Source organism: Callorhinus ursinus, unplaced genomic scaffold (genome assembly GCF_003265705.2).
Source record: "Callorhinus ursinus isolate GAN/ISIS: 27379988/994484 unplaced genomic scaffold, GSC_fseal_2.0 scaffold7, whole genome shotgun sequence".
NCBI lineage: Eukaryota > Metazoa > Chordata > Mammalia > Carnivora > Otariidae > Callorhinus > Callorhinus ursinus.
Genome location: NW_027397069.1, coordinates 58,961,871 through 58,988,335, shown reverse-complemented (window position 1 = coordinate 58,988,335; position 26,465 = coordinate 58,961,871). Strand labels below are relative to the sequence as shown.

The 26,465-nt window shown below is 40.0% G+C and overlaps 1 protein-coding gene across 1 annotated transcript in view; it reads left to right on the top strand.

The window, feature by feature from the left end:
* Positions 1 to 26,465, top strand: part of FREM2 (FRAS1 related extracellular matrix 2) — a 155,498-nt gene that overhangs the window by 89,144 nt on the left and 39,889 nt on the right. The window contains exons 5-6 of the mRNA XM_025874881.2: positions 4,047 to 4,172; positions 5,278 to 5,529. Coding sequence (XP_025730666.1) covers positions 4,047 to 4,172; positions 5,278 to 5,529 — 378 coding nt within the window. The remainder of the gene's footprint in view (positions 1 to 4,046; positions 4,173 to 5,277; positions 5,530 to 26,465) is intronic.

Genomic DNA, 26,465 nt, shown 5'->3' with positions numbered 1-26,465 from the left:
TATGATCAACTCAGTCTTAGCTCAGGCTGCTATAGCAAAATATAACATACTGGGTGGTATAAGCAACAGACATTTATTTCTCATTGTTCTGGAGGCTGGAAGTCAAGATCAAGGTGCCGGCAGATTCAGGCTTGCGGTCTGCTGCCTTCTTGCTAATATGCTCACATGGCTTTTCTTTGGTGCATGTGTGTGGAGAGACTGAGAGAAAGAGAGAGAGAGAGCCCCTATTCTTTTAAGGATACTAATCCCCAAATGAGGACCCCACCCCCATGACCTCATCTAAACCTAATTTCTTCCCAACAGTCCCCACCTCCAAATATCACTCTGAGGGTTAGGGCTTCCATGTATAAATTTTGAGGGACACGTTCAGTCCGCAGCAAACTTTAATAAAGAAACAAAACTTTGTGTAATATATATACTAATGCTGTTGGAGTAAATGACCTGAGGACTGCCAAAACCTAAGTGATACTGGACTTAATTTCCATTAGTTAATAAAGAAACTCATTGGAACTCATTGAATACCTGACTTGAATATTTCATGGCACTTTGTGTATTTTTTCTAATGAAATGTTATGATAATTTCTGTGTTGAAATTTTATGTTTGGTAAAATCCTACTTCATAATAGGAGTAATTTTGCCCTTACAAAGACTCATCTTAAAAATCAACAAGGTATTTCTCTAGATGTCACTCCATTGACAGCAAACTTTTTGAAAATGTCTATGCCTTTTGTCTTCCAGTTTCTCTCCTCCCATTCATTCCTTCAGGCTTTTGTCCCCTGACTCCACTGAAACAGTTCTTGTAAAGATAACCAGTGACTTCCCTTTGCCCAAATGACCTATTCTCGACTTTCTTGACTTGTCAGCAGCATTTGAAACATTTCATCGGTCCCTTCTTCTTAAAACACTTTTTGCACTTGGCCTCCAGTATCCACACTCCCTTGGTTGTTCTCATCACTGGGACCCCACTCAGCCTCCTTTGCTCAGTCTTCCTTTATCTCCCTGACCTCTAAATGCCCTGCGGGCTAGTCCCTGGCTCCATTGTCTTGTTTATCTACAATCCCTCCCTAAATGATTTCATTCTGACTCTGACTTCACACACGCCAGCGTGCCAGTAACTCCCACTTTTATCTTTCCCATCTGGACCTGTCCACTGAAATCCAGGATTATATGCCCAACTGGCTAATTTTACATCTCAGTTTGGATATTTAATGTTCTTAAAATATGTCAGGTTACAGCACCCCCATATTCAAAGCCTTTCATGCTTTTATATTGAGAGGTGGATGGACATACACACAAGCAACAGACAGACCACATATTAAAATACAACTCAGACCCACAACAGACAGCAACTGGGAAGCGACACCATAGCCTCTGAAGCAATCAGCCTCAAGGGGTCAGAATTTAATCAATAACTGACAGCTTCCCTAATTTTTCTCCTCATTTTCAATTTAAGACCCACCAGAGAAACCAGATGTGCTCCCATAACTAGTCAGATGGGATGCCCCACTTCTAGTCAGCCTGCCCACAGCTTCCCTGTACCAACAGCCTCTAGTCAGGGCACAGCTGCAGCCTTCCTTTTCTTCTCCTATAAAGCTTTCCATCTCCTCCAACTCGTCAGCCTGCCTTTGAGGCTCTGCCAAAGACAAGTGATGGTGGCTGACTCCTTTGCTATGTGGAACTTTGAATAGCCACTGTGTTTTCATCCCATTGGGTAATCTTCGATTATTTACACAGTATTTTACTCTGACTTAAACCCAAAGTACTCCCAGTGATCTTGAAAGCGTCACCTGATCTTCCCACCACCCACCCAATCGCTGCTTCTCTGGTCCCATGTCTTGCCCTCTCTTCCTGACTCAGTTTACTCAAGCCACATTGGCCTCCTGGCCATTCCTTATACACACCTGGCACGACTTGGCCTGAGGCCCTTTTCGCTTGTTCATTCCTTTGCCTGGAATTCTCTTCTGTAAGTTATTCACAGAGGGCATCTGGTTACCACCTTGCAATCTCAGCTCAAATGTGACTCTATCAGAGATACATTGCTATATAACACAGGCCCACTATGGCACATACCCTGCCCTAGCCCTCCCTGTCCCCTTCAGCGCACTCTATTCTCTTCATATAACTTGTTACTTCCTGACGTCTATTCTTGTGTATTTGTTTATTTTATTCTTCTCCCCCACCCCCAACTAGACTGAAAACTCCCTAAGACCAGGGATTTTGTTTACTTCCATATCCCCTCTGCCTAGTAGGAGTGTCTGGCAAGTACAAGTCACCCAATCAATGTTTGATAAATGAATAATTAGTTATAAAATCTTATAACCACCTTTTTTTAATGGTACCATTTTTTACATTGATATATCAGTCAGAATCTCAGAAGAAAACAAATGACATACTCAATATTTTAAATGTAATAATTTAAATTTAAATTAATTTAAGTAATTTAAAAAGAATGTAATAGGATGACTATTTACAAAGTTGAGGGCAAAGACTGGGAGACCACCAGGCATGATAAAGGCTAGGAGGATAAAGGCTAGTAAGAGTAGGCACCCTTACCACCTCTAGGCCTGAGGGCAAGGGAAGGAGAAGTTAGCTGAGCCCAGAGAGTAAGCTAGGGAGTCCAGTGGGCACCATGACTGTTACTTGGGGGAAGGGGTGCAGCCAGCCCTGAACCCGGAAGCAGCCTGGGGAATGAATGGTGCAGACCTCATTCTGCTCCTCACCTCCATGTCCTGCCTGTGCTCCCCTTTGGCTGACCCATCGGGAAGCCAGAGCACAAGGGAAACCTCTGATGTGGTTCACATTCATCAGCTCCTGGGGCACAGGGCAGGGTGGAGTGGATGGGACATGGACCCCGAGCACCTATGTCTTATTCCAACGGTCTTTTATAATCATCAAAAGCAGGGTGGCTTACTGTTTGAAAAATAACCATGAAGCATTTTCTTCTTTTTTTTTTTAAGATTTTTATTATTTATTGAGAGAGAGAGAATGATAGAGAGCATGAGAGGGAGGAGGGTCAGAGGGAGAAGCAGACTCCCTGCTGAGCAGGGAGCCCGCCGCGGGACTCAATCCCGGGACTCCAGGATCATGACCAGAGCCGAAGGCAGCCGCCCAACCAACTGAGCCACCCAGGCGCCCCATGAAGCATTTTCTATGCATATGCGAGACTTCAGTGAAACAGACTCCCAGTCGCCAAAGTATCTGTTTGGGGGTTATCATGTCAACTTATTGAACTAAATGTTTTCCTGAACTCAACCTACTTTTACATTGAACTATATTTTTCACCAATTTAATTATGCCATTTTTATTACTTAGCATGCCTTTCAACTACCTTAAAAATGAATCACTGAGACTTATTCTATAAATATAATGTTGTATACTGTGTGTTATTGTTATTTCTCGAGGGGAGGAAGGAAACCACAGGTATGTTCCTTATAGCTGACTAATAGATTCATGAATTCTAAAGGAGCTGCGATTTAAAAAAACAAGCAAACAAACAAAAAAAGTCAAGTATTGAACAATGCGTTATTATGTTTTTAAGCATTAATCATTCAAAAGGAATACATCTGAGGTAAATTTGAGCAGATTTTACAAGATCTGAATTTTCATTTTGACTCAACCAGTAAGAGGCCTTGGCAAGTAAGTTCAACTCTCTGCACCTGAGTTTCTTCATCTGTAAAGTACAAGGTGACTTTGACATCTCTTCTGCCTCTAAAATTTGACTACGCCGCTGGAAGGTGGTGACCTGTGTCAAGAGAACAAAGTTGCATTTAAAGGAAGTATGTCAGCTGCACTGATTGAGGAAAAAAACCAATTACTAGAGATAAAAGCAATGTTGGGCTTTATCTCCAGGTTAAGAATTCACTGGCCCAGAACCTGCACGCTTTATACCTATGATTGCTCTCCTCTTCTCTTTCCCCTCACGTTGTGTTATTCTAAAAGAATATGCAAGGGGGAAAATGTTGATCGCTAGAGCAATTTTAATTTGCCTAGGATTGTTAGAAGCTCAGACAAAAATAATAGTAGCTGCGATTGTGTTTTCTCCTTAGAGTCAACTGTATTTATTCCCCAGTCTGAATACTCTGTTGAAGAAGATGTCGGTGAGCTGTTCATTCCCGTCAGGAGAAGTGGAGACGTGAGCCAGGAGCTGATGGTGGTCTGTTATACACAACAAGGTAGCTCGATTTACCAAAGAACTGAACTGTCCCCCCAAAGATGTATATGTAAGCCTCTTTGACATGTTGGAACCGTAACATTATGCCTTGAGGGATATGCTTTATTATTACAGTTTTCATAAAGTACAAAAAAGCATTTATCCAGAAGTCTTCTTTCACTATTACACCTCTGAGGAGAAAAAAAGCAATTACTAGAGATAAGAGGGCCTGGAAGCACTGCTGTTACTTATCAAAACATATGTGATTCGTGTGGTTACTTACTCTAATACTCAAAGCTGTTTGGAGTGCAAGAAATTGAAGTCCCCTTCCCCCACCCAAACACAATCACGTAGAAGAGGGTTCTTTTTTAAAAGGGGGGGTGGAGGGGGACAAAAAAATACATACCCAAGGAAAAGAAACTAATTTCAAAGTAGTTTAAAACTCTGAATTTCAAAATATTTCTTTTACTCATTAGGTAATCCTCCTCTGAAAGGTGATTTTATGTAATACAAAATTAAAATTAATACATAATATTCATTAATATGCTAAGTATCTTTCTAAGAAACAGGTAGACTTTCTAAGAATGTAAAAGAGAATGTCATATAGGCAGTTGATATCTGAGCAGACATTAGTGAAAATTTCCCATTAATGTATTTATATGAGTTGAAAGGCGATAAAGAATTGTGGTCTAAAACACAGCCTTCAGGGTCCGCCTTGGGCTCTGGGTCCCAGAGCAAGTGGTTTAACCTCTGTAAGTCTCCAATGTGTAACCCCCAATAGAGTGTTGAGAGGATTAAGCAGGTAATGCATGTAAAGCACTTGGCACTTTGCCTGCACCCAGTAAGCATTGGAATAGTAGGAGCTATTATTTTGTAATGTGTTCTCCTGAAAGACCAGTGGCAGGAAGTAGAGAAGAAAACACTTGAAATGTAATATTCTTTGTATGTTTGAGACCACTGCGAAGGGGACTCATGATGCTAAAACGGTATGTAGGCACTATTGCAATTTCCAGGGAGGTTCAGATATACAAATTGACCACGAAGATGTTGCATATGAAAATAATTATTTCTGGAAACACCCTTGTAACATGTTCTACATAAACACCATTCGGATTCTCTGTCCCCAGGCACGGCAGGCGGAACTGTGCCCACATCAGTGCTGTCCTATTCAGATTACATATCCAGGCCCGAGGACCACACCAGTGTCATCCGCTTTGACAAAGATGAGCGCGAGAAAATGTGTCGCATCATTGTTATTGATGACTCCTTGTATGAAGAGGAGGAAACATTCCATGTCCTTCTGAGCATGCCCATGGGTGGGAGGATTGGATCAGAGTTCCCAGGGGCTCAGGTTAAGATCGTCCCTGACAAAGATGATGGTAAGTACTAATTTAATTGAAAATTATTCCTCCTACCAGGCAGACCAACATCAGGCACAAACTGTGACAGACAAATGAGAGTGTAAAAAAATTATAGCATGCATGTTTTTTTATGTTTGGTTTTATAGTGTGATTAAGTTTCCAAGTTGGCTGCATCAATTTGTCTTTCTTGATTTAATATTTTTAAAAGGCAAAAGTCACACTTAGGTATTTTTTTTCTCTGTACAGTTTTCTTTTACAATGCCATTTACCATTAAATGATTAAACTTTTCCAATTTCATGAAGAAGAATTGAAGCAATTGTAATCAATGTATTTCCTTTTTGTTTTGTCTTGCTTTTAAAAGCTTATATTTTGCAATGTTAATCTCAGTATTTGAACTTGTTTAACAAAGAAACCCATGCGACAAGACTGTTAAATAACTAGAAAGATAATAAATGTATGGAAAATGAAATCCAACAGGCAGCTCCCTGCCGCAAAGAGGGAGGAGGGTTTATCCTAGACCACTCTTTCTGAGGGAAACTCATTTACCATGAAATAATCCCACTTTTGGAATAGAAAAAGGAGCAGAAGGGTCTTAATCTTCCCAGCTCAAGAAATAAGTTTGTGCCTAATAGGGCACCAGGCTGGCTCAGTCGAAACAGCATGTGACTCTTGATCTTGGGGTTGTGTGTTAGAGCCCCACATTGGGTGTAGAGATTACTTAAAAAAAAATAAAACCTTAAAAAAGGAAAATAAGAAATAGCTTATGCGTTGAGAAAAGAGAAGAATAAATGCAAAAGTACAAAAGACATAGACAACAGAAAACACTGTTTGTTTCATCTGGCTAATCTTTATCCTTACCGTTTGCCTGACTTTCAAAGCCAGAAAGTCTCTTCAAGTAAGAGAGTTAGTTTCCTTCAGCCAAGTAGAATCTCCCACATCCATTATGTACTCCCCAACATAGTATAGCTGACCTTAATTGCTATCACTTGACAAGAGGTCTTTCTGTTTCGCTGTTGAAAGTCATCTTAATACATCTACCATATACTTCTTTGCACAAATATCATTAAGAGAAATATGGAAACAAAAATGTCTTTTCCCTTTTTCCATGAATCAAAATGTCTCTAGGGTATGTATTTGCTACTTTAAGACATTAATCTTCCTGCATTAGGGCAAAGCACTTTGGTTTGGAATCTTTGTTTTTTATTGAATCACTCAACTTCCACTGATGTCCAACGTTGGGCATGACGTAGTGATTAACTGGACAGGAAAGTCTGAAGAATAATGTTTGGGCTTCTAGCTAGGGCAGTTGAGTTAACAGTGGTCCAGTTCACCAAGCTAGGGAGAACAGGGAAAGGATGGGTTTAGGGATGAAACGATGAGTTCATTTAGAACATGTTGGTTTGAAGAGCCTGCATGGTTTCAAAGTGCTGGACATGGAGTAGGAGAATGGAGATATGGGTCTGGAGATTAGGACGGACATAGTTGTACACTAGAGACATTGTTGCTTGTATCTCCATTGATAATCATAAAATCATGGGAGAATATATAATTGCTTTAGAGGACACGCAAAAGTAGCCCTCATATGATTTATAATATGGGCATATTCTATTCAATTCTCTTATTTTAAAGGACAGAGTGCATTCCATGAATGCAAAGGATACAATGCGAAATGATGAAGAGGAAGGTAGTCATTGTAAGGGTATGAAATCCCAGTAAAGAAAATGCTAGGAAGAATCTAAGAATCAGACACATTTCTGTGTCTAACTGCTGTAAAGCATTATAAATTGGTATTATCTCTCATGCAACAAGCTAGGTCATTACCTTAATTTTTCTTGCTTGTCCAAAATTTTTAACAAGTCTATTTGAGGGATTTTTTTTCAACATGTAAATATTTCACTTATTTTTTTTAAATGATATGAAAGAGAAACCCAAAGCTTATGTAAGAGGAGTTTGCTTTGTTATCATCTTTGTTGGAATACTTCACATCTTACTAGCTGTCTGGTCAGATTTTATTCATGTCTCTAATACTCCATCAGTAAAATGGGGATACTAATTTTACCTACATTTTTTTCATTTTGGAAGTTGACATCTTATAAGTGTGTTTTGCCTGTCACATACATAATTTATAAATGAAAACAATACTGCTAGCCATGAAGAACTTTCATCATGGAGAGAGGAAAGAATGCTGGTTTAATGGGGAGAAAGTCAAATTTCACGCATGAGCAGTAATACCGATACAAACAGTTGTCCCTTCTGAACACTTATCGTGTACCAAGAACTTTACATGAATTATCCAGTTAAATCTCAAAACCACTCTAGGAATAGGTAGGTCTCTCCTACCCTTGGCCGATGGAAAAACTGGACTCAGGCTAAGAAAATTGCTTAGGATCACACAGATGTAAAGTGTTGGATATATGTCCTAAATTTATGTCTGTTTCACTCAGATTTGATGTGCTTCATCACTAGGCTATAATGAATCCTGAAACTCATCAAGGGGATTAAAATATAAGTAACACCTAATGACATAACTGAAGGGAGGCAATTGTCATAGAATCTAGAAAAGAATAAATATAGGTCCACACTGGTAGGGAGGGGAAACGTATTGTTTCTGAGGAGAACCAATCTTTCAATCACTAAAAGTCATGTAATTGGAGTAGGGAAAATGTTCAAGCCTGTTACGTATCTGGATGAAATATTCCTCCTGACTTTCCAACACTCTTTGCTCTGATTGCATGTCTATTTCTGTGATAATGGGTACACTAGATGACAAATATCCAACCATTCCCTGACTAATAAGAAATAAATTCTTTGTAACTTTGTAACTCAGAGCAATTGGAATTTTAAAAAGTGAATTGATTCTCCAAAGCTAGATTATTCCTCAATGAAGTGAAGAGATGTTGTTTCTGTGCCTGCATAGGAGAAGATCAAGACCTGGACCACAAGTGACTCTTTTCAGGTCCCAGTATCAGAAGATCTCACCCAAAACCAAGGGTTTTCTCTGTGCACACTCTCAGTGTATGAGAGTAGAACAAGGGCTCAAAGTGCAGAAACACACCTGGCCAAATCTGTATTGAATCTTTAAGAAACAGCTGAAGCCTTCATTGTGTTTGGAAGAGACTTTCACACACACTGACATAAGAATAATGCTGTCATTTTCTGCGGCTTTAAACGTCCTCCATCACTGTCCTCAGTCCTCAATACTTCAGTAACGGTTATGGCCTCTGTTCACTGGGAAGAGTATTAAGTCGGGGCTAACAGTATTTCACTAATCTTTGCTGTCCGTCTGTGGAAGTTAATTAAGGAACATTCAAACTGAATCCATTTTCTGCTTTTGTGCAACAACCCCCAGGGGTTTTAGCTAAAGTGGCTGGCTTCCTCAACCACCCTGGACAAATTACCATTCTAGATAAGAGCCGCTGGGACACGTTAAGAGGCGGTATGGTGAGCCCTATGGTAAATGTAACTCAGTTGAGTGCCATTCAGAAGCTTACTGACATCAGAAAAGCTTTCTCAACTGTAGGACTGCTTTAGAGAAGAAAAACATTTCTAATACTAGAAAAATACATTGTGGTATGGTGTGTGGGTGAAATATGTTTTATTCATTTGTGCTGAGCTGAAAGACCTGGTCACCATCTTTTTTCTTCTTTAATACCATTATTTGCATTAGGGTAAGCTCCAATTAAGCAAAGCCAGGCCAGTCATTGGAAGGAACGGCCAAATTCAATTAAAGTAACAGCCTGACAAAAAACAAAGTTACATTCTGATTTAGTGTGCTTGAGTTAGAACGATATTAAAAATCAAGGTATGGGAAAATGAGTCTCTAGCTGCTTAGAATATTAATTCATTGCAGCCATTAGCAGACTATTTAAAATAGTTGGTGACGCTAACTAAGGATTTAGTGAATGCCAACGGATGTTCAGTGAGTGAAAGGTATTGTCAGAGTGCACTGGATGATAAAGATTATACCAGGTTTTCCGCATGGCTAGGATTCTAGATATAATGATGTAGATATTCTACACTTGGAAAACAACAATAACATGAAACAATGTATGAAATATCCTGCCATCTAAAAAAAATAGAATCACACATATCATACACACACACAGCAAATATTTGTTGTGCATTTACGAAGAGTAATAGGCGGAGGCTACAGAGACATTTAAGACATAGGCCAGAATCTCACAACGTGTACAGTCTGTTGGGGAGAAAAAAAACTAAGTGCATAGAAGGTTAAATGAGAATCATTCATTTCAATCATAATTTGAGACAGTAAAAGGGAGACTAAGAAGGCAGAGTGGGATTAAAAGCAATTGCATGATCACTTTGTGAGTCAGAGGAGGAAAAGAGGAGAGCTTCACAGGCAGCAAGGATTTAGGTAAATGGAAAACAGAGCAAAGTATTCCAAGATTACGTGGAATAGGCAGAGCTCTGGGAGGGCAGAGCTCCGGGAGCAGTGGACAATCTAGTTGGGCCAGGTTGCCTTTCTGAGAAAGGTTGAGTGCTCCAGTCCTTGGGTTAACTCTTGGCCCTGGGCTATAGATAGACTTTGCTATTCTCTAGTAAAGGAGTCTTGACCGATCCACTTTTCTTCTCGGGTCTGTTTTCCTCATTTGAAACATGAGCATATTATCACCTGAATTTCTTACCTTTCAGAATTTTTGTGAGGACCAAACATGATCTGTATGGAGGCACTTTAAAAACCTAGCTAAAGAAAAGAAAGGTGGGCATCATGAACAGTAGAGTCTGAGAAAGAGATTAAAGCATATCGTGGGTGCCATTGAATGCGATAAGGAGTTCCAAATTTACTGGGTAGGGAGCTCCTGGAAGTGTTTGAACAAGAGAGCGCAATAATCAGAGCTGTATTGGGAGGTTATTAATTAGATAGCCGTGGAAGTGAACAGGATTGGAACCAAAAGTGTAGAGTGAGACAGTGAGGCTGGCAAGGAAACAACCTATTGCTAAAAATACCTGCTATGACTTGGATCTCATGCAGGTAAGAGGGAGGAGGGGAATTTAAAAAATATGTTTCTAAAAAACCTGCTTGACAGGTTCAAAGAAGGGAGGTACCATTCATTATGGGAGGCGAGGGAACCAGCCAAGGGAAAGGAGATTGGAAGAAGGTGAGAAATTCTATTTAAACACACCCAAGTTCAAGTTAGCTATGGCTTCACGCCAGTGAAACTGGGCAGTAGGCCCCCATGAATATGGAACTGACTAAGCTGGAGTTAGGGATCTGTGTTACATACACAGTTGCACACCTGATGTGACAATTGAAATCAGTAGGATTCACAAGAAAGAGAGGAGAAGGTAAAACGGTAAATCACTATGCAGTACAATTTCACATATATTTCAGTAAGTTAAGTGTGTAAAGTAGAATAAAGGTTACTAGAATATTTATCTACTAAATATTAATATACAGACTTGGGGGCTGTTAATTGCAAATAAATCATTAAGTATCACTTGTTACATAGCAAGAAAATTGTGGGAATATGCAAAACAAAGCACATTATTGGAGTTGCCAAACAATAAGTACACTTTTAGGCCATTTAAACTGGTTTTAAATGTTGCCTCTTTTTAAAATAACTTAACATCGGGGCATCTGGGTGGCTCAGTTTGGTTAAGCGTCCAACTCTTGGTTTCAGCTCAGGTTATGATCACAGGGTTGTGAGATCGAGCCCTGTATCTGGCTCCACATTCACAGGGAGTCTGCTTGAAGATTCTCTCTTTCTGCCCCTCCTCCCCTCTAAAATAAATAAATCAATCTTTAAAAAAAAAAATAACTAACATTAAAATAGTGTGGTTTAGTTCCCTCATCTTATACAACTTCTCAGGTAAATTTAAGCCATTTTATGGTAAAAAGTTACTTCGTACTATTTTTTGAAATTATAATGGTTTCAGGAGGGGGGTGCAAAATTAGAGGCTTAATTCATTATTAAGAAACTCATGAGTGGGAGAAGGTAAGAAAAAGAGCATTTGTGAATGTGAATGAGTGGGTCAGTCACTAAATCTGAGTAGGAGGGTCCAGAGAACTGAGACTTCCCAGGTTTGACCTTTGGGAGGACGCTCAGGGTCCCTATTCCTGGTCCTGTCTGCCTAATTGTGAACCTGGCTGGCCCCAGCGCCCAGCAGGCTAGCTGTAAACAGGGAGCCACTCCACAGTAGGCTGAGGTACAAGGGCATGTATTAAAATAAGGCAAACGAGGGGCGCCTGGGTGGCTTAGTCGTTAAGCGTCTGACTACAGCTCGGGTCGTGATCCCAGGGTCCTGGGATCGAGTCCCGCTTGGGCTCCCTGCTCCGTGGGAAGCCTGCTTCTCCCTCTCCCACTCCCGCTGCTTGTGTTCCTACTTCGAGTCCGAAGGCAATTCCTTAGCAATAGGAGTACATTTGACTCAACCGGTTACGGTCAGGAGCTCTAAAGGACCTTGCCGCTCTGCTTCCGTGAACTCCCTTCGCCTCCTGAAAACTGTTGACACGGTGCACTGCTCGCCGCGGGAAAGGCACGGAGAGCTTTGTTCCACTCTGCGCACGCACTCTTGGCAAGCAGCCACCTGAATCTCTCCTGCTAGACGCATGAAAGCATTCACCACCGCCACCAGAAGAGACAGAGGCTCCAGAGCTCTTTAGGAGACCAGCTAACCATTTTATATAGTTTACACTGAAGAATGACCTTGTGGCCCCCAACAAAGTGAGCACAGGGAACCGGGGCCAGGACGCAGGGCCAGTCAACCCAGAAATAAACTCTCACATTCATGGGGTGTAAGTTTGCAGGCATGTCATTGGCTAGGGTGGTTGTAAGATGTTAAGATTGTGATACTGAGTAGGACCATACTGTTGACAAGATGAAATTAACTCCTGTCTTTCTTTCTTAGGGCTTCATAGATAATCATATATGTCATAAAATAATAATCACTGACATGAGCATCTTCGGTGTGCTAAGCCTTTTCCTTGAATTATGTTGTTTCACACAAGGACACACAAACTACGGGCAAGGTTTTATGATGCCTCAGTGTCCTCATTTGTGAGTGGTTAGGTAACTTGTTCAGGGTCACATAGCTGGTAAGCATTGAGCTAGGAAGACCAGAGTGACCATGGAACTAACCACTAGGCTGGCTTCTGATTGATTCTACGCTGTTCTACTCAAAGATAGTAGGAGGTATCCTAATAGAGAACTTGACAAGATGAAACAAGCTATATACTTTTATATGCATATAGCACCCGAGAATCCTGGAATAATTAAAATGCTGACAGTTATAGGCTTTAGGCGTGAACTCTGTACATAAACCATTCAGGTTCACCTTTTACCAGTTTGAATTCCGAGGATCATTAGGAAAGCATAGTAGTACCTTCTGGTACTTTAACTGGACGAGGAGCAGCATTGATTTTTCCCCATCATTTAGCAATCTGCCCACTTCTGGAAGGATCAGGTTTGGGCTCTCTTGTCAAATCCTTATGGGTGAATGCCGTCTCATGTTTGTTTTGTCTTGTTCATGGTAACACTAAATGCCTGACTCTCATCTTTTCCACACAGGAGAGTGGGCACTGGCCATGTAATACCATCTTGTAGAAATCAAAGGATCTGTATTGCTGATTTATTATCACTAAAACCCTGGAAGTAGATCACTAAATCTTTGTAGAAACCTCGAGATCTCAGTCACAGACGAATTCCATTTTAGTGCTAAAAATCACATAAATCTGAGAAGTGACTTCTCACATACTCAACTTACAGATTTTTGTGAGGTTAAAATTATTAAAAGTATTACAGTAAAAATAATAAAAACATAAGAGGTTGAGTAATTAGAAAAGACCTCTTAATAAATGCAATTGTTAGCATCAGAAATTGCAAATTATTCTCCAGAAACAGAGGTCTAGTGCCTCCTCTTGTTGAAATCATAACACACAAAGAAAATGCCGATAAGCCCAAAGCTACAACTCAGCTGAAGTAGGAACTTCAAAGCTGTGACCCTCACGTCCCATGATGTAAGGAGAGGCCAGAGTCTGTGAAATACAAAGAACTTACACAGGCATGATGATTCATTGACTAAGTCCAGACAAGGTGTATGTACCTGTGGTCTGTTGTGGAAAACATGCTCTTCATAAATTTCATTATTAAATGGACAACAGCATCTCCTTTTATGGTATTAGAAGGAAAAAGTAAGGAAAAAAATTTGGAATATGTGTACTATTTTCTGACACTGTTGATCTACCGGTTCGTTGGTCAGTGTAGAAATGTGACTCTTGTTCGTTTGCTTCTTTATAAAACCTCCCAGCACCCAGAAGCAGTTCTCCTGGAATTAGGGCTCCCTACTGGGTGGCCAGGTCCTCTGTGCACGTTCCTTTCTCTCTATGGATACATGTTACCTTTCACAGGATTCAGATGGGTTTTATGAATTCCCTAAGCAACAGGTCTTCATTCTGTCTTACTGAAGCAGACATTTGGATCTTTTTTCTCCCATTATTCCTATAAATCCTATACATACCTTTCTTGTAATTGGCCTTAAATCTTCCTTTAAATGCTATAGAGAACCTTATTACTACTGACCTAAAGAGATACAAGATTGCCCGGTAAAGAATATGGGTAATATCATTTGATAAAACTAGTGACCTATATCATTATTATATCAAATAATCACAATAATAATCTATATTGGGAATATAAAATGTAGTAAAACTAAAAATACCTCTTTTCTTTAGGCCATTTGAAGCACTTAAAATTTGTCCTGTCCTCACTTCACATATTTATTACACCTTACTAAGCGCTGGGCACTCTCCAAAGCACTGAAGACACAGCAGTGAACAAGATGGGGCCAATCTACAGGGGCAAACAGATTCAACATGGCGAACAGTAAGACCAGGCTCCCCATGTAATGGGAGTTTTCAAAGGAGCATCCAGTGTGGCCTCAGTTCCGGAAAGGCCAGGTCTCCTCCACACAAAGAACTACGAAGACTGAGTCACGCGAGTTGGCAGCTCACAAATTGATGTGCATTGTCACATGTCCCCTTAAGCTGTGACAGTCTCTCAATTGTGAAGACAACTGCACAGTTCGGAATGGGCCAAGTCACAGTCCAGATCAGCAGTCGCCGAGTTTAAACACAGTCCTGTGAAAAGAAATTAAATGGTTGGCAGAGCTTTATTAGCTAGTACTTTTTTAAAAAGTCGGAATAGTCAGAATATAGGCATTGTGAGAGAAAAAGAGCTCTCTTTTTACACCTACCCGGGTTGCGATATATCTCAGCTTCAATTTCTGTGAGGGTGTTTCACAAACAGTCTGTGTCACACTCCCAGGAAGTACACCACAACGCAAAGCTCTGTGCTCAAAATGCCAACAAGAAGCTCATTCTTTTCTCCTCCTCCACCTCCTCCTTCTTCTCCTTCCTCGTCGTCTTCTAGAATCACACCTATTTAGAGGGGTGATTTTCAAGAGCACACTCATTGCCAGGGAGAGCTTGAAAAAGCCATAGCCAGAAGGGTTCTTCGCATTCTCACTGCTGCAAGGGGGTATCCTATACATACAAGATACGATTATAAATAGTATAGGTGTGAGCTTTACACCTTGTAGGCCGAGGGTGCATGGTGTACAGCTCAGTGAACTGATGAAATACTATCTACACTATGCATCAGGGTTGAAAGAGACACAATTTTAAACCCACTTTCCAGAGGATCTCTGTCTTCCTACCGAATCTAACTAGCATGTTTTAACTGACACTGGTCCAGAATGCATCTTTTGAAGTTCTTTAAAATGTCAGTATGTCTAAATACCAGTGTTACTGGATCCAGTTCAGTGTACTGAGGGGACAAATAAACTACCAGCAGGAGAAGATGTTTGATTAAGTCTCTGAGGAGAGCTTCATTACTTTGTTCAAAACACTGCATCCCTTGACATTTCTGTGTAGAGGGAAGCACCATCAAACCCTTGTGTTACAATTATGGAAAACCCAATAATTTACTTATGTGTGGATCTTCTTTTTCTTTTTAAACAGTAAAGGGAAAGTATGTTATCATGGGTCTAGTGACTTGACTTCTGAAAGAAATCAAAGCAAATTGGGAAAACACAAAACAAAGTAGGACAGGTGGTTCTTGCTCTAACCTGGCTTTTCTCCTGTATTCCTAATCTTGGTAAGCAATTCTACCAGTGCTAGACTCCTTTCTCTCACTCCCCACCCCAAATCCCTAATTCTGCCTCTTTTATATCATTTTTTTTTTAGATGAAGACCTCTTTTTTTTTTAAGATTTTATTTATTTGACAGAGAGAGACACAGCAAGAGAGGGAACGCAAGCAGGGGGAGTGGGAGAGGGAGAAGCAGGCTTCCCATGGAGCAGGGAGCCCGATGCGGGACTGGATCCCAGGACCCTGGGATCATGACCTGAGCTGAAGGAAGATGCTTAACGACTGAGCCACCCAGGCGCCCCTGCCTCTCTTACATCTTTGAATACTATATCCTTGCTCTCTTTGCCGTCGGAACTGCCACCACCTCTTCCAGCCAGCTTCATACTTTGCCCAGCTGCTGTTAACTAGTCTCCCTGCTTCCAGTTTGCCCACCCCCAGCCTATCCATCCTCCACACCCCCTAAACACTCATTTTATCACGGCCGTACACTTCTTAAAACTGAGCACACCTTGAGGCGCCAGTGGCTCAGTCGGTTAAGCATCTGACTCTTGATTTCTGCTCAGGTCATGATCTCAGGGTCGTGAGATGGAGCCCCACACCCAGCGCAGAGCCTTCTTAAGATTCTCTCTCCTTCTTGCTCTGCCCTCTCCCCCACTCATGTGCATGCACAGGCTCGCTCGCTCTCTCTCTCAAAAAAAAAAAACAAAAAAAAAATATACCTTTCACATGACAACTTCTAGGCCCCTTAGCTTGGCACCCAAGGTCCTGTGTGACCTGGCCATTTCTTTGTTTTTCTCCTTCCCCCACCTCCTCACCCCGGGCAGTGTCCCAAACATGCCAAATGCTATGCAGTCCCGAGATGTGTGAAGCTCTGTGTTGCTGCTTCTGCTGGGGACATCCTCCCACTCCACCTCCTCATGCTTTCCTGTCTAGTATCAGTGCTGCAAAATCCAGCTGCTAATAAGATTAATGATTTACAGGCACCACGTGGCACTTACAATGTGCAGGTAATGTGCTGAGCATTTAATGGCCATTTTCTTATTTTGTCCTATAAAAGGAAACACCCACAATTAAGGGACAGGGGAGAGATGAGAGAATAACCAGAGGAGAGTGGTATTACAGAAGGAAAAGGATAAAGAGATTCAGGAAGACAGGTATGGTCTACAGCGTTACATTCTGCGGGGAGAGAAAAGAACACAGGTTCGCAGTATGCAATTGGATTTAGCAAAGAAGAGGGCACCAGTCAACTTGGAGAGAGGGTTTCCAGATGCTTTGGAAGATGAAGCCAATGACCAATAAGTTTCAACGTTAATGGGAGCTGAAAAAGTTAAAGATAATGGATAGTCTTTTAAAGTTATTATTCAAGGGAAAGGAAGAAAGGAAAATCTTTCAGATCAAATAGTGATGCTTGTGGCTGTGAACGAAGGTGTGGTAGTATTGAGGGAAAGATTATTTATGATAATCTTAAATTGGGAAGAATGAACAAGGAGATAGATACAATTTATAACATCAATAATTAGCAAGATCAGGTAACACAATTCAAGCAATTAGAATTGCTTCATGTGTGGAGACTATATGCCTGGGAAGCCATACTGCCTGGTGTCTAATCCTGGCTCTGTCTTAGGAGATATATCACCTGTCAAGACCCAGTTTCTGGGGCGCCTGGGTGGCTCAGTCATTAAGCATCTGCCTTCGGCTCAGGGCATGATGCCAGGGTCCTGGGATGGAGCCCCACATTGGGCTCCCTGCTCCGCGGGAAGCCTGCTTCTCCCTCTCCCTCTGCTCCTCCTGCTTGTGTTCCTGCTCTCGCTATCTCTCTCTCTGTCAAATAAATTAATAAAATCTTTAAAAAAAAAGACCCAGTTTCCTCATGATAACACCTATCTCATAAGGCTGTCATGAAGAATAAATAAGTTAACGTATGTAAAGTACTTAGAACACCAGTATGTTTAGTTAGCATTATTATTGTCAAGACAACAGTGCAATAGGGTATTTACTTTCTGTTTCAACTACTGGACCAGAAACTCTTCAAAGAGAAGGGCTGTGTCTCCATTGGTATGGCCAGCATGGATCATGGTGCTTAGCCCGTAATAGGTGTTCGATAAATATGTGATAAATAAATGGATGAATGCCTAGAGATAGCAGGCTGACCAGGGCTACTTACTATTTTTTTCTAATATGAAAAAAAGGCAAAACAGAATAGAGCTCTGTTTATCAAAAATAAAAAAACATTTCATGTCTTTACAAAATGCTAAAACAAGAACAAAATGTGTACATTTTAAGAACAAAATGGGTACCTTTTAGCTCACTTGAATTTTTGAGGTCCTTCTCAACCAACCAATGTTGGTTTCCCACCTAAGGGTTGAAAAGAGGCATTGCCATTGCCCCCTGGACAACTCTGTCCACTCCAGTCTCTATTCAGCTGTTAGATTATAGATGCTCAGCAGCTTCTTAGTGACACTATATTTATCTGAACACTAACGGTCTTGAATTGGCTTTTAAGTTTCCCTATATAAGCCATTTATTTAGCTGCCCAATTCCATTACTGACCTCCTTTCTGAGCTACCCTTTAACCACTAAGATCACACATCTCAGCCACAACTGTTCCTGAATCCCAACTCAAGATGTATGGAGAGACACCCTAGGAGGTGATATGGCTTTATTTTATTTTATTTTTGAGAGAGTGTGTGTGTGTGCACAAGCAGGGGCAGGGGCAGAGGGAGAGGGAAAGAGAGAATCCTAAGCAGACTCACCACTGAGCACAGAGCCCGACGCAGGGCTCAATCTCATCACCCTGAGATCATGACCTGAGCTGAAATCAAGAGTTGGGCGCTCAACCAACTGAGCCACCCAGGCGCCCCTATGGCTTTATTTTTTAATTTTACTTCTTTAAAAAATTAGTTTTTGATTCTCTATAAATTAAAACAAAACACAAGTTCGAATGATTAAACAAGGTGCTATCTTAGGAGGTCCTGTATGTTACTGAGTACATTTTATCTGAATGTAAGAAGTCATATGAAAAATCATAATGTCTACATTTTTATCATCTTGGTTTAGGGTTTATCCTTAGTTTGCAAACCATTTCTGAGACAAGAGTGGTCTTCTAACTATTTTTCCTTGAGAGAAAGCAACTATTTTCTCTTCAATAAAGAATGCAGGAAGTGAGCATGAACAGGTTACGTGAATGTTAAATGAGAGAAAACGGTGCCAACTAGTATCATATTGACAAGGAAAACACCAGTCTCCAAGAAGGGCAAGAAGAATGTGCACAGACCTGAAAGCTTGGTGATACGACTTCACACAGGCCCAACTGGATTATCCCCATATTGTAGACCAGAAAGCCAAGAACCAAAGAGGCTGACTTTGCCAATGTCAGGCATTTCAGAAGTGCCTAAAAAGAGACTAGCACCCATGGCTTGTGGAACAGTTGTGCGTTTTTACCCCACCCAAACACAAAAGGATGGAAGACTCTTGGGACCCCTTTCATGTACTACACCAGAAGTGATGGAGCAAAGGCAAAGCTTCTACTGTGCAGCACTCACAAGGAGGAACAAGGAAGAAGGATTCTTACGATAAAGGAGCACATTCCTCTCAGTTTGAAATGGAGTCGTTTTGGCTATTTATTCTGGAGTCCCTTCCTTTGCCGCCTGCGGGCATGTTCCAAGTGTCAACTGTTGAGTAGTCTGTGGTCAAGATTATTTATTTTTCAAGTGTCAACCACATGCTTTTATTCCTGAGACCTCACACAGATTGTGTTTGACATTATGTTGGTCATAATCTTTCTTCGTGCAGCTGTTGGGATTCCCACATAAATCACCCTGATGTCAGAGTCTCCATTGATTCTGAAATCTTGCTTGTAAAGTTCACTTTAGTCAGTAGGAATAAAAATGTACACATTTGCCTTCTGATCGGTGGTTTTTGGAGCAGTAACAGTTTTAAAGGTATAGGGAGTTTGAGCCTAAAGTGATACCTCATTTTCTTCCCCTCCTATGATGATATATATATATTTTTTTGATGAAGAAATTTATCGTCACAACTGAAGAATAATGAGCCTAATATTCTAGTTTTCTCTTACATAGACTATTGTGTCCCTCTCTTGTCACTCAAGGAGACTCTCATTACACATCTTTAAAGAAAATACTCTAAAAATGTTCACCTCTCCAGGTATTTAATTGTGTTCAGAGAAAGAAGAAATATGATTCTAGGCATTCTCATGTGACTGGCAGAGGCAGGCACTCAGTAAATGTGGCAATTATTTTGTTATATTACTGTGACAGTAACTATAATATTAATTGGTGTATTCTCCTTCACAAGAGGAGCTTCGGAGCCAAAATGATTACTTTAGATAAGAAACTCTGGAAGCAGTTAATCCTCCTCGCTTATGTCTCCACGCATTTTTTGATGACCCCCTCCTATGCCGGGCTGCGCGCTTCTCCTTGGAGTTTACAGATGAACAATACACGGTTTCTGCCTTTGGGAAGATCTAATGAAGGCCACGAATGAGTGCATGAGTCATTTGAATATAGCGTGTCAGGTGCAGTGTGAGCAGTGTTGGGGGCAGGGCTGGCTTGGCAGCTGTCAGTGGGGAGTAGGGTATATAGAAGAAAGGAAAGACAAATTTTGCAGGGCCTTGGGACTCAAAGATAATGGTTTCTTTGAAGGTGAAGTAAGAGCTCAGTTCCCTCGAGAGTGTACTCATCCACAACACTGTGAAATACCACAGCAAGTCGGTAAAGATGCCAGAAACTGTTAAGAGTAAAAAAATGTCTTAAAGATTTTGACAGGAGAGGACAGACTTTTTGTTCTCTGATTAATCTTTTTTTCTTTAATATTTTGCAGCTATGTTTAAAGGAGGTATGTTATGCAGGTTAACCCTCGTTTAGTATTAGTCTTTTTATTACAAAAGTATTACATGAATACGAAAAAGAAGTACATCAGCTAAATGGGGAGTGTCTGGTTATGTCTCTCACCAAACCCACACCTCTTCTTTGAGGTCGCTTGAGTGCGATGTGTGGATTTTTTATATACACACTTAGATGCACACATTTATCCAATCACTTTGATTAGAGGTAATTACTGCTATAGTGAAGTGGCAACCAGCACATATTCTAGAAGCAGAGGGTCTGATTTCCTTTCATGTACTGGCTATTGATCTTAAATGTCTGGACTTGATTAGCAGTCATCATCAGTAATGTGGAGATGGTAATAGTACCTACTTCAAAGGGTAGTCAGGAGGCTTAAATGAGATATATGTATTAGAACAGCTCAGACGCACTGAAAATAAGTATTTGTTATTCCTACATGATCATATTATACATATTACCTCATGCTATGTTTGTTTCACAGAGCAGCATATCATGAAAAGCTTTTTATACCAGCACACATAAACCCTGTTTATTCTTTTTAGTGGCTACATAGTATTCCACAGAGTGGCTGTAACATCTTTTTCTATCACACAGGTGCTGTAAGTAAATATCCTTTCTCACATACCTGTCATTTAATTGTCTAATATTTATCATTACTTTTGGTTTTAGATGGGACAATATACCTATGAATAGAAAATATCTGTAAAATACAATGAAAATAATGATTCATGTTTATTGAGATCCTGTGACGAGCCAAGCACTTGTACCTTTAGGTTTAATTAAATATATTATCTCTGTGAAAATTAGAGGATGCTCTCCTCTGGCTTCTTAACCACAAATAATTGGGAATCTTCATCTGCCCTAAAGGAAGGATCCACAGATGTAAATACAGCATGCTCGTGTATCGTTTTTGAAGAAACATATCATCCAAGAGTCTTGAGAAAGATAGCAAATGAAAGCAGAGAGAAGGATTACGGAGCAGAGCAATCGGTTGGTGAAAGCAACTACGATTGACAACATGGATGCCCTTTACAGTTAAAAAGCTGCCCCATTGACAAAGCTGGATACCCCCTACTCATCCACTTCTTATCGCTGGCCACATTTAATTGATCACAAAGCATTGCCACTCTATTTTTGAGACTCTTCTTGAAGCTGAATTCTCAATTTTCCCACCTTCAGGCCCTATCTTAAACCTCACCAACACTTCCATCCATTGTAGTTCCGTAACCCTTTTCTAGCCTCTAATCTCGCCCTTCCTCTATCATCCTGGGTCCCCTTTTTGCAAAGCAAGTCCTGATTGTGTCACTTTTCGCTTAAAAATCAATGACTGCCCATTATCCATAGTGCTTGGCATCGAATACAAGAACGCACACAGCCACCACTCGTAACCTCAACTTCAGCCTTCATCTTTGCGCTCTCAAGAACTCCATATAGTTGAGCCACACTGCACATGCTCAGGACTTGGCTGCTTCTAATCCTTTAGAGATGTCCTTCCTTTTCACTGCTGTCAAAACCTGCTCAGCCTGAATACAGAGGATTTTTCTTGTTCGGGATGCCATCCTGCTGCCTTCAGCACACTACAACCCATGGAAAACCTCTGCACCATAGCACCTGGTGCGGTCCCTGTGCCCCCGTGCCACCCCCCCCCCCCCACGATTCTCAGACTCCAGTGTGCAGGCTGTTCACCTGAGACAGTAAATCTTTTGAGATTTTGATTTTGTTGATTTGAGGTGAGACCCCAGGAATTTACATTTTTAAAAACGCCTCAGGGACTTGCAATACAGATAAGTGACCATCTTTGGGAAACCTTGCCATAAATAAAGAGTAATGTTTAGGAAATTGTAAATTGCATCCCATTGGGTTGAGAAATCCATTAGTGGGTCATGACCAGTTTTTTCTTCTCCTCTGTTTATGCGATAATCATTTAGGATAGAAACAAAAATAAAAAGTTACACAAAAAAAACCCACAACGCACTCCTAGAAGGCAGGATGCTTAACAGTATTTGTTGAATAAAGAACATTCTGGAAGACTTTCAAATGCTATTAGATGGTGGAAAATTCTGATGAGCATAACATTTAAACTTTATTTTAAACTTATATAGACCCTGGAAAAGACAAAATCAGAGTTTTGGAGTGAAGCTAGATTGACAGTAAAATCTCTGATAACATTATCCTTTTGGAGAAAAGCTCACCATATATTCTCAGCTGAAATCTTGGGAAGATTCAGTCCTTAAATTATCAGCATTCTAGACATGTACTGACTTTTCTTTATGCTCTCTGAGAAAATTATAGTTGGCAAGAAAAAGAAATGTCAAAACATGCCTTTAAACTGATACATACTCCTAAGCTTTCCCCTTAAATACACATTTGAACTTTATTTTCCAACAAGAATTTTGAAAATGCTTTTTAAAGCCTAGCTATGAGGTCATTCTTAAGAATGTATGTTTATGTATTTAAAGTATTTCTTGAAAGAAAAGTAAGGAAAGGCCCAGTCAAAATTATTTAAAACTAATTTTTTGAAGATGTTATTTATAGGAGAAAGTTCATCATATTTTCCCCCCTGGTTTTTCTTATTTACAAAATAATACATGCTACTTGAAAAAAAAGTTAAGTGTATGTATGTAATTAATGTATGCTAGAAATGTGTAGCAAAGGAGGTCAGATTTCCTCATAATGCCATCCCTAGGGAATAACCAGTTAGCAGCTTGACATATATTCTGTTCTGTTTTTCTATGCATTAACAATATAGGGCACCTGGGTGGCTCAGTTGGTTAAGCATCTGCCTTCAGCTCAGGTCATGATCCCCGGGTCCTGGGATCGAGTCCCACATCAAGCTCCCTCCTCAGTGGAGAGTCTGCTTCTCCCTTTCCCTCTGCCCCCACCCCCCGGCTTGTGCTCTCTCTCTCTCCCTGTCTCTCAAATAAATAAATAAAATCTTAAGACAATATATACATACCTTTTGATAAAATGAATTACCTTATGCACATCATTCTATAACTATCATGTAAACTTTTTTTATTACAAAAATGTAAAAAAAAAATACAGGATAACATGCACTCCATCTAAAACTAATGGTTACCATTTTTCATAGTTGCTTCAGATCTTTTAAAGGAATTAAACACTTTTCATGAAATGGAAGTCCTCTCTGGTATTATTCAACTACCATAGTCCCCCAAAGCTGCAATGGTCATGAAATGGTTATGTGTCTATTGCAACTTGCTTTTTTTTTTTAATTAACATAGTGTTTCCAAGATCTGTTATTTTGATGCATTTAGATGAGTGTGGCTTTTTGTTTTCATTAGTTTTGTTTTGTTTTAGTATGGTTGACACACAATGTTACATTAGTTTCAGGTATACAACTTAGTCATTACATTTAGATGAGTTTTAATTATACATTCTCTTACTCATGAAGATTTGGGTTTTCTCCTTGTTTTGTAAGTATAAATAATGTTGCATTAAACATAGTTGTAAATGTTTCTAAGTATACATGTGCAGAACTTCTGTAGGATATTTACCAAAAGGTAGGATTGATGGGTCATGCTGGATAATCTATTTGCACTCCCACCAGCAGCATCTGACAATGTCTGTTTTCTCATCCTGTTGAACTATTTAGGTTTTGTGCGTATTAAATTTTATGAGTATTATTTTTTTGAGTTTGCATGAGTATTAAATAATGTATCGTTTTAAGGTTATTTACATACAACAATGGAAGTTTCCTCTTCTGAGACTTGAATGTTTATATAACTGCAATATTTCCATTTGCTTTAGAATTTTTGCTATAGGGATGCCTGGGTGGCTCAGTCAGTTCTAAGTGTCCAACTGTTTATTTCAATTCAGGTCATGAGATCGAGCCCAGGTCAGGCTCTGCGCCTCTGCGCAGGGCATGGAGCCTGCTTAAGATTCTCTCTCTTCCTCTCCCTCCCTGCTTGCATGCACACTCTCTCTCACTCTCTTAACTCCAAAAAAAAAAAAAAAAAAGACATTTTTAATAGATTCATGGGAGGTTTAATTTATTTTGGATACTAATCTTTTGTTTTGGGGAGCACAGACTCATACATACATTAGGCAAAGATTATGTTGCAATTTTTTTTGTATTTCTACAAATTGTTCTGACTCATCTATCATTTTCTGAGAATTGTACAATTAAAAAACCCCACTATAATTGTAGATTAATCAATATTTTCCTGTAATCTTGTCAATTTTTGCTTTATATATTTCAATACAAATTCAGGATTATTATATAAATTTGGTGAACTCTTTATATAGAGAGTTCCTTTTTATTAATGATTTTGCTTTAAATCATACTTGGACTTTAGTTAATAATGCTACTGAAAAATATCAACTATGATTCTTATTTATGTCTGTAGTTAATAGTTAGTTGGATTTACCAGCATATTTTATTGGTTCTTGTATATACAGTTCTTCCCTTTGAATTTATGTATTTTTTCTGTGCTTTTAGCAGTTTCTCAGTGTGCGTCTATAGATGACTAAAAACCTCTTTATCTTTGTTGCCTAGAAATATCTATATTTTGCCCTCACTTTTGAATTATGTTTTCATTTGGTTTCTGTGACTCAGATGTTGAGTTACAGCCCGTCTTCAGACTTCAGAGATGAGCACAACCATTGGCTCCACTCATCACTATGATGGTCTTACCTTTTTAGTTCACAGAGATGTTTACCTTGTTTGGAGCATAGCTCTTCCTTTCCTTATCAAGTATATTAACAATAAAGGGGAAAATCATCAAAGCTACCAAGAAATGGCATATTACCTTTAATTTTTAATCTATCATTGCTGCTAGATTAGAGAATGTAAGACAGAAAATCACAAAACTGCCTTTAAGCAGACATCAATGTTACATTAGTTTCAGGTGTACAATATAGTGATTCAGCACTTCCATTTGTCACCTGGTGCTTGAAAACCTTTTGTATTATGACTCCTCTCCTGCCTTAGTTAACGTTAGTTAGTTCAGTTAAGGGCTCGGGCTTTGTCTGGGTGTCCATCGTTTCCCTCATGTGTGACTTTGGACAAGTCTCTTAACCTCCTTAATCCTTAGTTTCCTTCTCTGTGAAAACAAGATTAATATAGTACATACCTCATAAGGTGATGGTGAGGATGAAGATATTGAATCAAAACAATTAGTGTGATATCCAACAAGTAGTCATTTTTTGCTAAAGACACAGAAATGAGCTAAAACACACAGATTGCTGAAACCTGTAAGGGCTTTTAAAAACACTGGTGCAGGGTGCCTGGGTGGCTCAGTCGTTAAGCGTCTGCCTTCGACTCAGGTCATGATCCCAGGGGCCTGTGATCGAGCCCCGCATCGGGCTCCCTGCTCAGCGGGGAGCCTGCTTCTCCCTCTGTCTGCCGTTCCCCCTGCTTGTGTTCCCTCTCCCGCTGTGTCTCTCTCTGTCAAATAAATAAAAATCTTAAAAAAAAACAAAAAACACTGGTGCAGTGTGGGAGGGGGCCAGGAGTATATGGGAAATCTCTTTTCCTTCTGCTCAATTTTGCTGTGAACTGAAAACTACTATAAAAAATATTTTTCATTAAAGAAGAAGATAGCAGGAGGGGAAGAATGAAGGGGAGTAAGTCAGAGGGGAGATGAACCATGAGAGACAATGGACTCTGAAAAACAAACTGAGGGTTCTAGAGGGGAGGGGGATGGGGGGATGGGTTAGCCTGGTGATGGGTATTAAAGAGGGCATGTTCTGCATGGAGCACTGGGTGTTATACACAAACAATGAATCATGGAACAGTACATCAAAAACTAATGATGTAATGTATGGTGATTAACATAACAATAAAATTTAAAAATACATTTTTTTTTCATCAAAACAAAAAACAGTGGTGCCTGGAGTGCCCCCTGGAAATTCTAATTCCATAAACTGGAGGTGAGGCCTAGCATCCAATCAGTTTTTAAATCTTGGGTGATTCTTTTTTTTTGTTTTCTTTTTAAGATTTTATTTATTTATTTGAGAGA